At 40.9% G+C, this 12,252-nt stretch overlaps 1 protein-coding gene across 6 annotated transcripts in view; it reads left to right on the forward strand.

Annotated features, from left to right (window-relative positions):
- HIBCH (3-hydroxyisobutyryl-CoA hydrolase) overlaps positions 1-12,252 on the forward strand; it is an 80,040-nt gene that overhangs the window by 1,060 nt on the left and 66,728 nt on the right. For 2 of the 6 annotated variants that reach the window (XM_061612891.1, XM_061612895.1), the window contains exons 2-5: positions 1,466-1,508; positions 3,201-3,341; positions 7,983-8,067; positions 9,509-9,589. In XM_061612891.1, the coding sequence (XP_061468875.1) occupies positions 3,204-3,341; positions 7,983-8,067; positions 9,509-9,589 (304 nt within the window). In that variant the 5' untranslated portion in view covers positions 1,466-1,508; positions 3,201-3,203. Of the gene's footprint in view, positions 1-189; positions 214-525; positions 636-1,465; positions 1,509-3,200; positions 3,342-7,982; positions 8,068-9,508; positions 9,590-12,252 lie in introns of those variants that run through there. The other 4 variants (XM_061612892.1, XM_061612896.1, XM_061612894.1 and 1 more) reach the window with 4 other exon arrangements.

Here is a 12,252-nt window from a genome sequence, read left to right on the forward strand (position 1 = left end):
GGCCGGCCAGCTAGCTACCCTAACGTGAATTGCAGTTGCCCCTTCAACCATAAATATGCAACCCAACAGTGCACTCATCATGAGTGCTAAAAAGGCTAGGCTACATAGTATTAAGAGATTGGTTAGTCTTTTTCCAGTTGGTAAAAGCCTGAATGGAAGAAAGGAAGGGACTGGCAAAAGTGTTGCCGAGATTCAGGATTAAAGACTCTTAACGTAAAGACTGCTTTCATGCTTTGCTTTTGAAAAATATTAGTTCATTGTATGCAGAGTCAGGTACTTGTTTTTCTGGTAGTTTCTACCAAGTGCCCCTTTCCTGGCATGCTAAGGTCATGTTAAGTCAAGATAGATAGCAGCTTATTGTCTAAATTTAAAGGGTGGGACTCAAGAGGGACAAAGGAGGTAGGCAGCCCTGTCAGCCAAAAAGAAAACAAGTGGAAGTCTTATCCTGCTACGTGGAATGCTTCCTTCTTGGCTGAAAGTAATTTTAGAGTTTTTGGTGACACTGGTACATGCATTTGTTTTTAGGTGCACAAAATGTAGAACATAGGAAAGGTAATGTACATTTATGTCTAAGAGAAGGTGCATATTTTCAGAAAGCTTGGTCAGATGACATGCATTTCCCTCAAACTTTGCAGGTGAGTTATATTGGCCTGATGCATTGGGAAGGTGGAATCAAATGATAATAAACATGGAGTAGATACTCAGTGAGTGCTGGGTAATTGTGTGTAGCAAGGTCATTCTAATTGGGCTCATTTTTGTGATTTCTAGAAGTATTTCTCTTTTTTGATTTTTGATCCCTCTTGCAAGAGTACTATCTGCTTACCGGGGAGGTAGTCTGCTCTGCCCCTTTTAAATGTTTCAGTTAATGTGTGGGATCCAAAGTTACCTGTACCTGAACCTAAAGTGCTTTCTTACCTTCACAAGACTGTGCCAGTTTCCCCTTAACACTACAGCCCCAGTCTTACATTTGGTGCCATTCTAGAGGGTCCCAAATTGTTACTGATTTCTCGAAATGGATAGAGGAATGGCTGCAGAGGGAAAATGGGGCTTGAAAAACATATGCCAATGATTACCTGCAGTCCTTTATATCTCGGCCATAGTTGCTTATACACTGTTAATGATACCTGTAAGTGAAGTTGAAAAACATGCTGATGTGTAGAAAAATGCAATATAATAAGATTGGCTTTTAAAAATTGAGATCTAGACCATGGAGTGAAATGTGGCTGTATGAGAATGTTGTTGTTTTGTTGTTTTTCTGTTTTTATAGTATGATATATTTGTTTTTGTTTTTAATAGTGTTGTAAGTTGCTTGGAGACCTTTGGGTAACAAGCGACTAATAAATCTAATAAATTATCATAATCATGAGTGTGTCTCTTACAAACAAGTCTGACAAAAGCACATATACAATTTGCCTAAACTTGGCTGTGGCAGAAGATATGGCTGACCTTGATTTTTCTGTTTCAGACTGAAGCCATTCAACAGATTACAGGTCATAGTACAGCACTTAGTAAGTATGGAAGGCTCCTTTCATATTGGGCTAGCTAGCAGGTTGATTTATAATAGAAAGGATATAAAGGAAACCTATGGGGGCTTTTGTATTGAGCTCCTCAAATAGCCTCTCATACCTGAAGGCAAAATTACAGATTTCAAAAGCAATTTATGATAGTGGTCTACTTTTCAAAGAGGAGGGGGTAGGGGAGTCCCTGTCGGTGTGCATAAGCTCCTGCATGAGACTTAAGTCACTTGTTGGGTAGGAATATAGGAAGTTGCCCTATACCAAGCCAGACCATTGGTCTGTCTAGCCCAGTATTATCTATATAGACTGGCAATGACTCTCCAGAGTTTCAGACAGGGAGTCTTTCTCCCAGCCGTACCTGAAGATGCTGAGGATTGAACCTGGGACCATCTGCATGCAAAACAGGTACTCTACCCCTGAATTGGACCCTTCCCAGCCCATATGAGGGAGGGCGGATTCCCCGAGAGGCAGCAGACTTAAGATGGCTACCATTCTGGAACCTGAGAATCTGGGGACGTTTGAAGGGCATACCAATTGCGCTTTCTTCAGAACCAGCAGAAAACCTCAGGATGACTTGCTGTTTAGCTGAGGCATAAACTGTAAAAAGATGCTCGCAAAGCTGTTCTTTTTTCTAAGGTCGGCGTGTGCTATTTGTATGATTTCCACCATCAATATCTAATGAAGGTTAACTATTTAATTTTTGCAAATTGTATTGTTTTTATTGTTTTATTAATGTTTTATTGATGTTTTACTGATGTATCTCTATATTTGTGTTCTTTTGTAAACCGCCTCGAGGGCCTTTTGGCCGAAAGGCGGGGTAGAAATATTAAAATCAAATCAAAATCAAATCAGATCATACGAAGGATGTGGCTTGTTTACCTGTGTAAAATGCCAATGTAGTGTTGATAAGGACTAATGCCTCTTAAGACACTGATGTCTGTAGAAGAGTGTAGAGCATAATGTAGGCAGGTAGAATGTGGCTTCTGGGGTACTTCTCCATTAGAACACTTAGATTCACAGGTCTTTTTTAAAAAAATACACCATATTTACCTTTATATTTGCAGATATGGAGGGTTGTGCTCTACAAAGGATAAGAAAATAAATCACAAAACCCCCAAAGAAGTGAGAAATAAAAGTTTAAGTCAAAGACCTTATAGAAGTTGTAGGCTTTAAGGAGAAGTTTGAATTGGGGTGGTGGACATGTGACATCAGTGAACGGGAATTCTAGGCTTGCATTGTTCAGCACGTACATCAGCTTATCAGACTCTTCTGTCTGAAAGTACTTTTGATTGCAGTCCTGTACCTCTTGCTTGGGAGTAAGCCCCGTTTAGCTCAGTGGGGCTGACTTCTGAGTAGACTTACATAGGGTTGCACTGTTAGTTGGCTTAAAAAGAGTGGTTGGCAGCTTTAGCCAAATGTCTGCAGCTTTTGAAAGTTTCTTGAGCAAAGGTGGGGAATCTGTAGGCCCACCAGACGTTTTTGGACTCCAGCTACCATCAGCTCCAGCCATAATGGTCAATGGCCATATGTGATGGGAGCTGTAGTCCAGCAACACCTGGAGAACTACAGGTTCCCTGCTCCTGCTCTAGAGAATTGCTTCCTAGCTATAGAGCCATGAGCCAGCTTGTAATCAGCAGCTTTAGCTTGTTAAAAATCTTGATGTTTTGATGTTGTTGCATGCAGAGTATGTCCAAGACTATGGGTCCTTCTGACGAGGTTCTCTTGGAAAAAAGAGGGTGTGCTGGTGTTATAACCATGAACAGACCAAAGGCTCTGAATGCTTTAAATCTGCCCATGATTCAACAGATACATCCACAACTGAAGGTTGGTGGCTTTCTTTTTAAATCAAAGCTGCCGGTATGCTGAGGATATGGATTTCTCTCTACATTGATCACTGGCAGTTGAATGTGAGAACCGACTGTTGAAAAGCCTCGGGTTTGAGGTGCTATGAAAGTTCTTATGCAGTGTTTGATCTGTGATGGCTCATTCCCACACATGAGTCGTGGCTTGACCTTGCAGTCGTCAGGTGAGCAAAGCCAAGGTCCCGGCTTTTAACCAGTGGCCAGATTAATTCTGTAGGTACATTCTTCTGATTTAACTGGGAATGTGCTGGGGAGCGGGGAGAGGTCTGTAAAGGAAGATGGTGGAAATGTTACCAACAGTGGATTTTATCCAGGCTCATTCAGCAATAGGCAGAGACCTATTCCCCTCTTTTTCTGGTAGTTTTTTCCTTATTTACGGTGGAAGAGAGGTGATGTTAGTGACAGCAGCTGTACCCTGTGGTGTGTTGTAGCCAGATTGTGGTCCCTTTCCTTCACCAAAGCTGTGGCCACAGAAAGCCCTATTTTGATGGTGAGGTACTGGGAAGGGGAGGGGGAATCAGGGCTGAGGAAAGCAGCTCATACGAAGGCAGTCAATATTGCCTCGAAGACGAAAGAATGAGTGCAATTGCTCCCTCTGGAAGAAGGAACTGCCTCTGGGATTCCTGCATGAAGTGCAGAGTTGTGGTAGGGTACATTCCCACTTGCATCTACAGAGTCTATATTATGGAAAAGAGCTCTGGCTGGCTGGGGCTTTGTAGTGGCTGTGCAGTTTTGTTTAAGGTGTGTGTGTAGCCATCTTGATGGCCACAGTATCTCTTGCAAGCTGGCTAGAGAGGGAGGGAGGGCAGATGGAGGTGCAAGCTTCCTAACCTCTTTCCCTAGAATCCTACAAAGCTAGGGGATTTTATCACTCTTCTGGGCTTCTGCACCATCCCCTGACCCACTCACAGCTCAGTAGGGGGCGCTGCAGTGTGCGTGGATCCAGGATTTCACTGGATTGCTGAGAGGGATCTTAACTCATCTCTGGCTCCTCCCACAGGTGTGGCATCACTGCATCTCTGTGGAAAGTGCACAAGTGAGCTAGAGAGCCGTCAGGGTTCCCCCCCTCCTTTTAGTGCTGACTCTGCCCTGAGAGGTGTGAACAAGGGAATGGGTGAGGAATAGGTGACCTATGCTCAAGAAATGACATATGGTGTGGAGCTTCGTGAAACAGCTGGCTTTAGACCGAGGGTATTTGGTGGAACTGGATGCTGTGACAGCTGTCTTGTGTTCAAATACGGGTTGCTACTGTATAGATGTAAAGAGTTGGGGGCGGGGGAGCTTCCAATGTGAAAGCAGCCAGTGGGAGGGGAGTGTTGCTCTTCCCTCCCCTCCCCCCCAAGCTGCTTTTTTCCCTTAGGCTGGTTCATTTCTGGTATCAGAGGCCAGATGGGAAAAAAGATACTGGGTGGAAGAGGGGTTGCAAGTTCAGTACGCTCCTCCCACCTTTTCTGCCTGTGCAAGAAATTCCCCCTCCCTGCTATACAGCTGTAGTGTGACATCTTTGAAAACATGGGGCTGTTGCTGCTGCCGCCACCCTCATATCTAGTTCTGCTCTTGACCATTTAAAATGACTGTTTTGCGTATCTGAAATATATGCAGAATTGTTGACTTTTCTTCCCCGCCCCCTTTTCAGTCATTTTGCATGTTTTATGGGTGCTCTGTAATGAATAAGGCTATGCTCAGCAAGGTATATTGAAACCATGTCTGACTTTGTTTGCATGAAATTAAAAGTGGGCTTATCACACGTGTGGTTCATTCACTCTTTACTTGCCATGACAACAGGTTGTGCTGATAAGATTTTAACTTGCATAAAGGCCTTCCTGAGAGCAAATAACCAATAAAAGTTAAACAAAGTGTTCCTCTGGGTTTCCTGAGGAAAATATATCTACCCTTTTTAATGCATATGAGATGAGAGAGATTGTGCTATTTGAAACCTTTAGCCATACTAAGTAAATTAGTTTCTTTTTTTTTTTACAATAATTTTTATTCAAATTTTCATAAAACATAGAAAACAAAATCATAAAACATTCAAAGACAAAAAACAAAACAAAACAAAAATGATTAAACAAAAAAATAAAATAAAATAAAATGTTGACTTCCCATTTGTCACATATCAAATCAGTTATAGGTCTACAATATATAACAATCCTGTCTCTTAAATCATATTATAAAATCACTTTCCTCCAGTAGTTATCTTAATTAATCATCAAATCTCATAAACATTACTTTATTCTTTCCACAAAAAGTCAAAGAGAGGTTTCAATTCTTTAAGAAATATATCTATCAATTTTTCTCCAAATAAACATGTCAATTAATCCATCTCGTTAATAATTATAATAATCTTATTGTCATAACCATAGTCCAAATAAACATTTCGATTAATCCATCTCATCAGAATCTGTTAGGTCCAATAATTTCAATAGCCATTATTCCATTATCCCTATTAGTTCCATCTTCCATCTTCAATAGTCCTGTTAAATCCAGTAATTTCAGTGTCCAATCTTCCATTATCAGTATTCCATAATAATCTTGCTGTTGTAGCCATAGTCATATAATAAGAGTCTGATGGGAATTTCCTCTATCCCAAATATTTTCTTACCATCCATTCTGAATAAGTTGCTGAAATACTGTTGTAAAGTCATATCTGTGTTCTTCTTTTTTACAAAATGCACTAGCTCATCTCTTGAGAGTTTTTCCATTGTCACATGGCTGCAGTTAATTCCATAGATTTTCTCTATATCAAGCTCCATCACATCATTCCAGTCCAGAAGATTATCCAAGCCATTGATAACTTTATCTCTAATATCTTCATTAATTTCTTCAGAGATAACGTTAAATTCCAAACAGTAGATTTTATTTCTAATATCCATAAACTCCAGATCTTTTTCCAATTCCACATTTGTTCCAATCTCCAGGGCTTGTATCTTCCCTTTATTTTTTCTTTTCTCATCTCTGATCTCATTCTCCTCTCTCACAGGATCCCCTATTTCTTTAAGCTCCTGCGTCATTTTGCTCAGTTCAATTTTCAGCTCCTTACTACCCTGTCGCAGGGTTTGTTTCGTTATCTCAATCTCATCCATTATTTTCTGAAACATAATTACTTCCAGATTCTCAGCCACTTTCTTGATTGCCATTTTTAAAACCACAAAAACAAAGCAAAACAAAAATAAAGAAGAACCACTTCTTATTTCAGCAACAATTGGGTTAATATTCCAGGCTTGATGACATCACAGTATAAACAGAGCAACCTGCCTTATCTCTCTATGTTCAAGAATGCAAAACAAATGTAGTTCCCAGCATCAAAACAGTTAGTGGCGTCGTGAAGAAGCAGATTCGTCAAAATAAAATAGACCAAAAAGAGAATAGTCCCAGACAATATAATATTCCTCGGAATAGAAATCAGGAATAGAAATCCCTCTTCTGTTTATTATCTTTAGAATGCACTTCCAGGACAGCTTTTTGCGACAGAAACAGAGATAAGCTGTTAATTTCGTGAATAACAGAGAAGAGCTATATCTCACCCAGAAGTTGTCCAAAGCCGATCAATCTGACAAATCTCCTTTTGCTGCAACAATTTAAACCAAGTAAAAAAAATAATAGAAAGAAGGGTGCTTGCCTGTTAGTCCGTTCTCTCTTTGAAGAAAAGATAAACGTATCGCTTAAGCAGATAGAGCTTGTTAGAAAGTCCGTCCGGCATTGTTGGCTGGACCTTATCTCATAAATTAATGAAATCCAGTCCTCCCAACAAAAACAGGCTTTGAGGTTGATCTCTACGTTTCTCCCTGCCCGGGAGAAATTTCATCAGTCAAAAAAAAAAATGTTCTGACTGATTTATATCTGAATAAGCTTCTTTTGAGGCGGGAGCCCGTCCCAAAAGCAGGCACAAGCGAAGTCACCCTTCCCGGAAGTCCAGTAAATTAGTTTCTAAGGCTACACTGCTATGCATGGGATGGGGGAAAGGGCGCCTCAGGTTCAGAGGCTGAAAGAGAGGCCTGGAGGGCCACAATATGCTCTTTACCCACCTTGAGTGCTTTAGCCTGATTAGAATGTGGCCTGATTTGAACTGCGGCAATGCCTCTTGCTTGCCTGGTTGAAGAGATAGGATGTGTGTGTAAAGCCGCTGAAGTTCGTGTGGCTAGAATGTAGCTTACTGTATGCAAAGGTGTCACTTTCATGGATGTACTCACTTTCCCTCTCCTCCTGCCTATCACTGGCAAGTGGCCTCCAGAAGGTTCTTCATGAGGGAATGCGGCCCTCAGGCTGAAAACAGTTTCCACCCCTGCTATATGCACTTACCTGGGAGTCAAACCATGTAACTTAGTGGGGCTTGCCTCTGAGTAGTCATGCATAGGACTGTGCTGGAAGGCTGTACACATTTACCTGGAGTAAGCCCCACGAGACTCAGTCAGACTTAGAAGTAAGTCCGAGTGGAAATCTGTAGGATTGTGCTGGAAGTTGTTCTAGAGCTCTGGTGTTTTATTCTTCCTTGGTATATCCAATGCTGGTCTTGATTTTTTTAAATGCGTATTTCAAAGAAAAGTGATGGCATATCTAAAAGCTTCTAATTTTCTGACCTAACCTTTTCTCTTGATTTTTACAGAAATGGGAGCAGGACCCTGACACTTTTCTAATAATAATAAAGGGAGCTGGAGACAAAGCTTTCTGTGCAGGAGGTGATATCAGAGGTAAGGATCTCAGTGTTCACCAAGTTAAGAGTTCAAGAGTTGCAGTCAACATTGTGCCCTTAAACATTCAAAAACATTTTGATAACGTCCCTCACCAAAGACTCCTGAGTAAACTTAGTATAGGCCCTCTTATGGATCAGTAACCAGTTTGGAAACGGGAAGCAAAGAGTAGAAATAAATACAGCCAATGGTGGGATGGAGTCTCGCAAGGATCTATGTTGAGACCTGAGCTTTTTAACTTGCTCATAAATGATCTAGAGTTAGGGATGAGCAGTGAGGTAACTAATTTTGCTGATGATTCTAACTTGTTCAAGTGGTTTAGATAAAAAGAGACAATGAGGAGTTCCAAAAGAATGTATACAAACTGAGTGAATGGGCAGTAACATGCAAATACAATTCAGTGTAAGCAAGTGTGAAATGATACACACTGGGACAAAACAATTCTAACTTCACATGTACTCTTAGAGGTCTGAACTGGCAGTGATTGACCAGGAACAGTTGGGGTTGTAGTGTATAGCTTGATGATGTCTCAGTATATTGCAACTGGGGAAAAGGTGAATTCCACATTGGGGATCATTAGGAAGTAAAATTGCCAGTTACTTAGTACTATTGTACAAATATATGGTATAACTATATTTCAAATATTGTGTACAGTTCTATTCCTCTCACCTCAAAAAAGGATATTGTGGAGCTGGAATATGTTAAGAACATAAAAAGTGCTGTTGGATCAGGCCAATGGCCCATGTAGTCCAGCATCCTGTTCTCACAGTGGCCAACCAGATGCCTCCATGGGAAGCCCGCAAGCAGGACCTGAGTGCAAGAGCACTCTCCCCTCCAGCAGTTTCCATCAACTGGTATTCAGAAGCATACTGCCTCCAACTGTGGAGGCAGAGCATAGCCATTGTGGCAAGTAGCCTTTGATCCTCTTATCCTCCTTGCATTTGTCTAATCCTCTTTTAAAGCCTTACAAGTTGGTGGTCATCACTGCCTCTTTTGGGAGTGAGTTCCGTAGCTTAACTGCGCTGAAAAGTGCAACCAAAATGATCAAGGGGCAGGAGCAACTCCCGTAAGAAAAGGTTACAGTATTTGGGGTTGTTTAGCTTAGAAAAAAGGAGAGCGAACAGAGATATAATAGAGGTGTATAGATTATGCATGGTGTGGAGAAAGTGGGCAGAGAGAAGATTTTCTCCTTGTCTTATAATACCAGGATCCAACGCCAGCTAATGAAGCTGAATGTTGGAAGATTCAGGACAGACAACAGAAAGTCCTTCCCACAGTGCATCATTAAACTATGGGATTTGCTCTCACAAGAGGTCATGTTGGCCACCAACTTGGGTTGTGCATATTGTGGTCATGAAAGTTTATTGCACAGCTCATTTCTTACTATTTCAGGCTGTTAAAATATTTTGGTAGTTAAGTTTGACATTTGTTTTGTTTGCAGCTATTACTGAAGCAGGAAGAACTGGAGACAGATTGGCACAAGATTTTTTCAGAGAAGAATACATCTTGAACAATGCCATTGGTTTGTATACCAGTAATTTAAAAGTACAATACCCAATAGACCACCTTAAAATGTGGGTGCTGCGGGGGCCTGCATTTTGATACTAGTACCTGTGGGGTTGGTAGCACCTTACCATATGTAGTCCTGGTAAGAGCTTGAAATACTCATAACGAGAGAAGCTGAAATGCTGGCTCGCAGAACATATCATACGGAAAGCGGGATTGGCCCAAGATGAAGGAGGTGTGAAAATTGGAGGGAGAAACATCAATATTTTAAGATATGCAGACGATACCATACTACTCGCAGAAACCAGTAATGATTTGAAATGAATGCTGATGAAAATTAAAGAGGAAAGCACAAAAGCAGGACTACAGGTGAATGTCACAAAGACTAAAGTAATGACAACAGAAGATCTATGTAACTTTAAAGTTGACAATGAGGACATTGAACTTGCCAAGGATTATCAATACCTCGGCACAGTCATTAACCAAAATGGAGACAATAGTCAAGAAATCAGAAGAAGGCTAGGACTGGGTAGGGCAGCTGTGAGAGAACTAGAAAAGGTCCTCAAATGCAAAGATGTATCACTGAACACTAAAGCCAGGATAATTCAGACCATGGTATTCCCGATCTCTATGTATGGATGTGAAAGTTGGACAGTGAAAAAGGCGGATAAGAGAAAAATCAACTCATTTGAAATGTGGTGCTGGAGGAGAGCTTGTGCATACCATGGACTACGAAAAAGACAAATAATTGGGTGTTAGAACAAATTAAACCAGAACTATCACTAGAAGCTAAAATGATGAAACTGAGGTTATCCTACTTTGGATACATCATGAGAAGACATGATTCACTAGAAAAGACAATAATGCTGGGAAAACAGCAGGGAGTAGAAAAAGAGGAAGGCCAAACAAGAGATGGATTGATTCCATCAAGGAAGCCACAGACCTGAACTTACAAGATTTGAACAGGGTGGTTCATGACAGATGCTCTTGGAGGTCGCTGATTCATAGGGTTGCCATAAGTCGTAATCGACTTGAAGGCACATAACAACAACAACAACAGAACAAATTAAACCAGAACTGTCACTAGAAGCTAAAATGATGAAACTGGAGTTATCATACTTTGGACACATATGTGAAGACATGATTCATTAGAAAAGATAATAATGCTGGGAAAACAGCAGGGAGTAGAAAAAGAGGAAGGGCAAAGAAGAGATGGATTGATTCTATAAAGGAAGCTACAGACCTGAACCTACAAGATCTGAACAGGGTGGTTCATGACAGATGCTCTCGGAGGTCGCTGATTCATAGGGTCACCATAAGTCGTGGTCGACTTGGAGGCACATAACAACAACAAGCTTCAGATCAGCAGTGAAAAATGAGTTTTAGAAATTCAGATATTCATCAAGTATTGCACAGCTGCCATGTTTCTTTGGTGAGAGAAGTCTGTTCCAAGTCTTTGGGTGAAGAAGGGTATTTACAATGCAGGCCTACACATGCCTACTTAAAAGTAAGCCCCATTGAGTTCAGTGGGGCTTAATCCCAGGTGTGCATAGGATTGCTTCCTGAGTTGTTTAAAAAGCACTAACAAAGAAAAGGTAACAATGTATAAAGGAAGCAGCATTCAGCCTGCTTTCACACATTGGCCTGTTTACACATAACAGTAAGCCAAACCATTGCTAAGAGTGAATGAAAGAGTGTGTGGGTACAAGAGCAAAAACTGGGGCCTCTGCTTCGCAACCCAGAGCTAAACCACGGTTTGGCCAAACAAACAAACCGCAAGAAGTAAACCAAGAACAACCTTAGCTGCAACATGTTAGTCCGGGGCTGAAGGGCCATTTTCTGGCTGAACCTTGCTGTTCATCATATACAAAGTTTTTTTTACTGTACTTTTAAGATTTTGAGGTGCTGAATCCGAATCTGAAGAGTGCCACTCTCTCTAAACCTTGGGAAAATTTCACAATTTCAATTCTAAATTTCTCAGTCTAGCAGACTGAACCTTTTTCTTTTATACTTCGTTTTATTCAACTGTATGCGACTTACTTAATTTAGATTATCTGCACCTCAAAATTATTTAGGAGTTTTAAGGACATTGATCAGTGGTGGATCCAAGGATACTGTTGGGGGGCACTTCTTTGGGAGTGTTAATCATGTTGCCTACCTTCAAATAAAAATGCAGAATTCCAATTAAAAAGCACATTTATTAATGCATTTACTTTGGATGGCATTTTTAAAGCATTGGGTGTTTTATTACTAAATTTAAGAATTAAATTACTATAGTTATTTCCATTATTAATTTTAAGTATCAGCACAAATATCTTCATTGCTATTGTCTAGATCAGCCTTTCCCAACCAGTGTGCCTCCAGATGTTGTTGGACCACAACTCCCATCAGCCTCAGCCAGCATTGCCAATGGTCAGGAGAGATGGGAATTGTGGTCCAACAACATCTGGAGGCACACCGGTTGGGAAAGGCTGGTCTAGATCATCATAATTCCATATAATTCAATTGCTGCATTCACCTTGGCAAGTGCAGAATGTTGTACACTTTAATTGAACTTTACTGCATTCACATGCATGACTACAACCTTTGGTGCATGAACATCTGATAAGATTCAGTACCGTGTTAGGTGTTAGAGGGGTACCTTGTGGCAGCTTGCAAGGTGTATACTCCTCTGTTGTG

This window comes from Rhineura floridana, chromosome 2, assembly GCF_030035675.1.
Source record: "Rhineura floridana isolate rRhiFlo1 chromosome 2, rRhiFlo1.hap2, whole genome shotgun sequence".
NCBI classification, from domain to species: domain Eukaryota; kingdom Metazoa; phylum Chordata; class Lepidosauria; order Squamata; family Rhineuridae; genus Rhineura; species Rhineura floridana.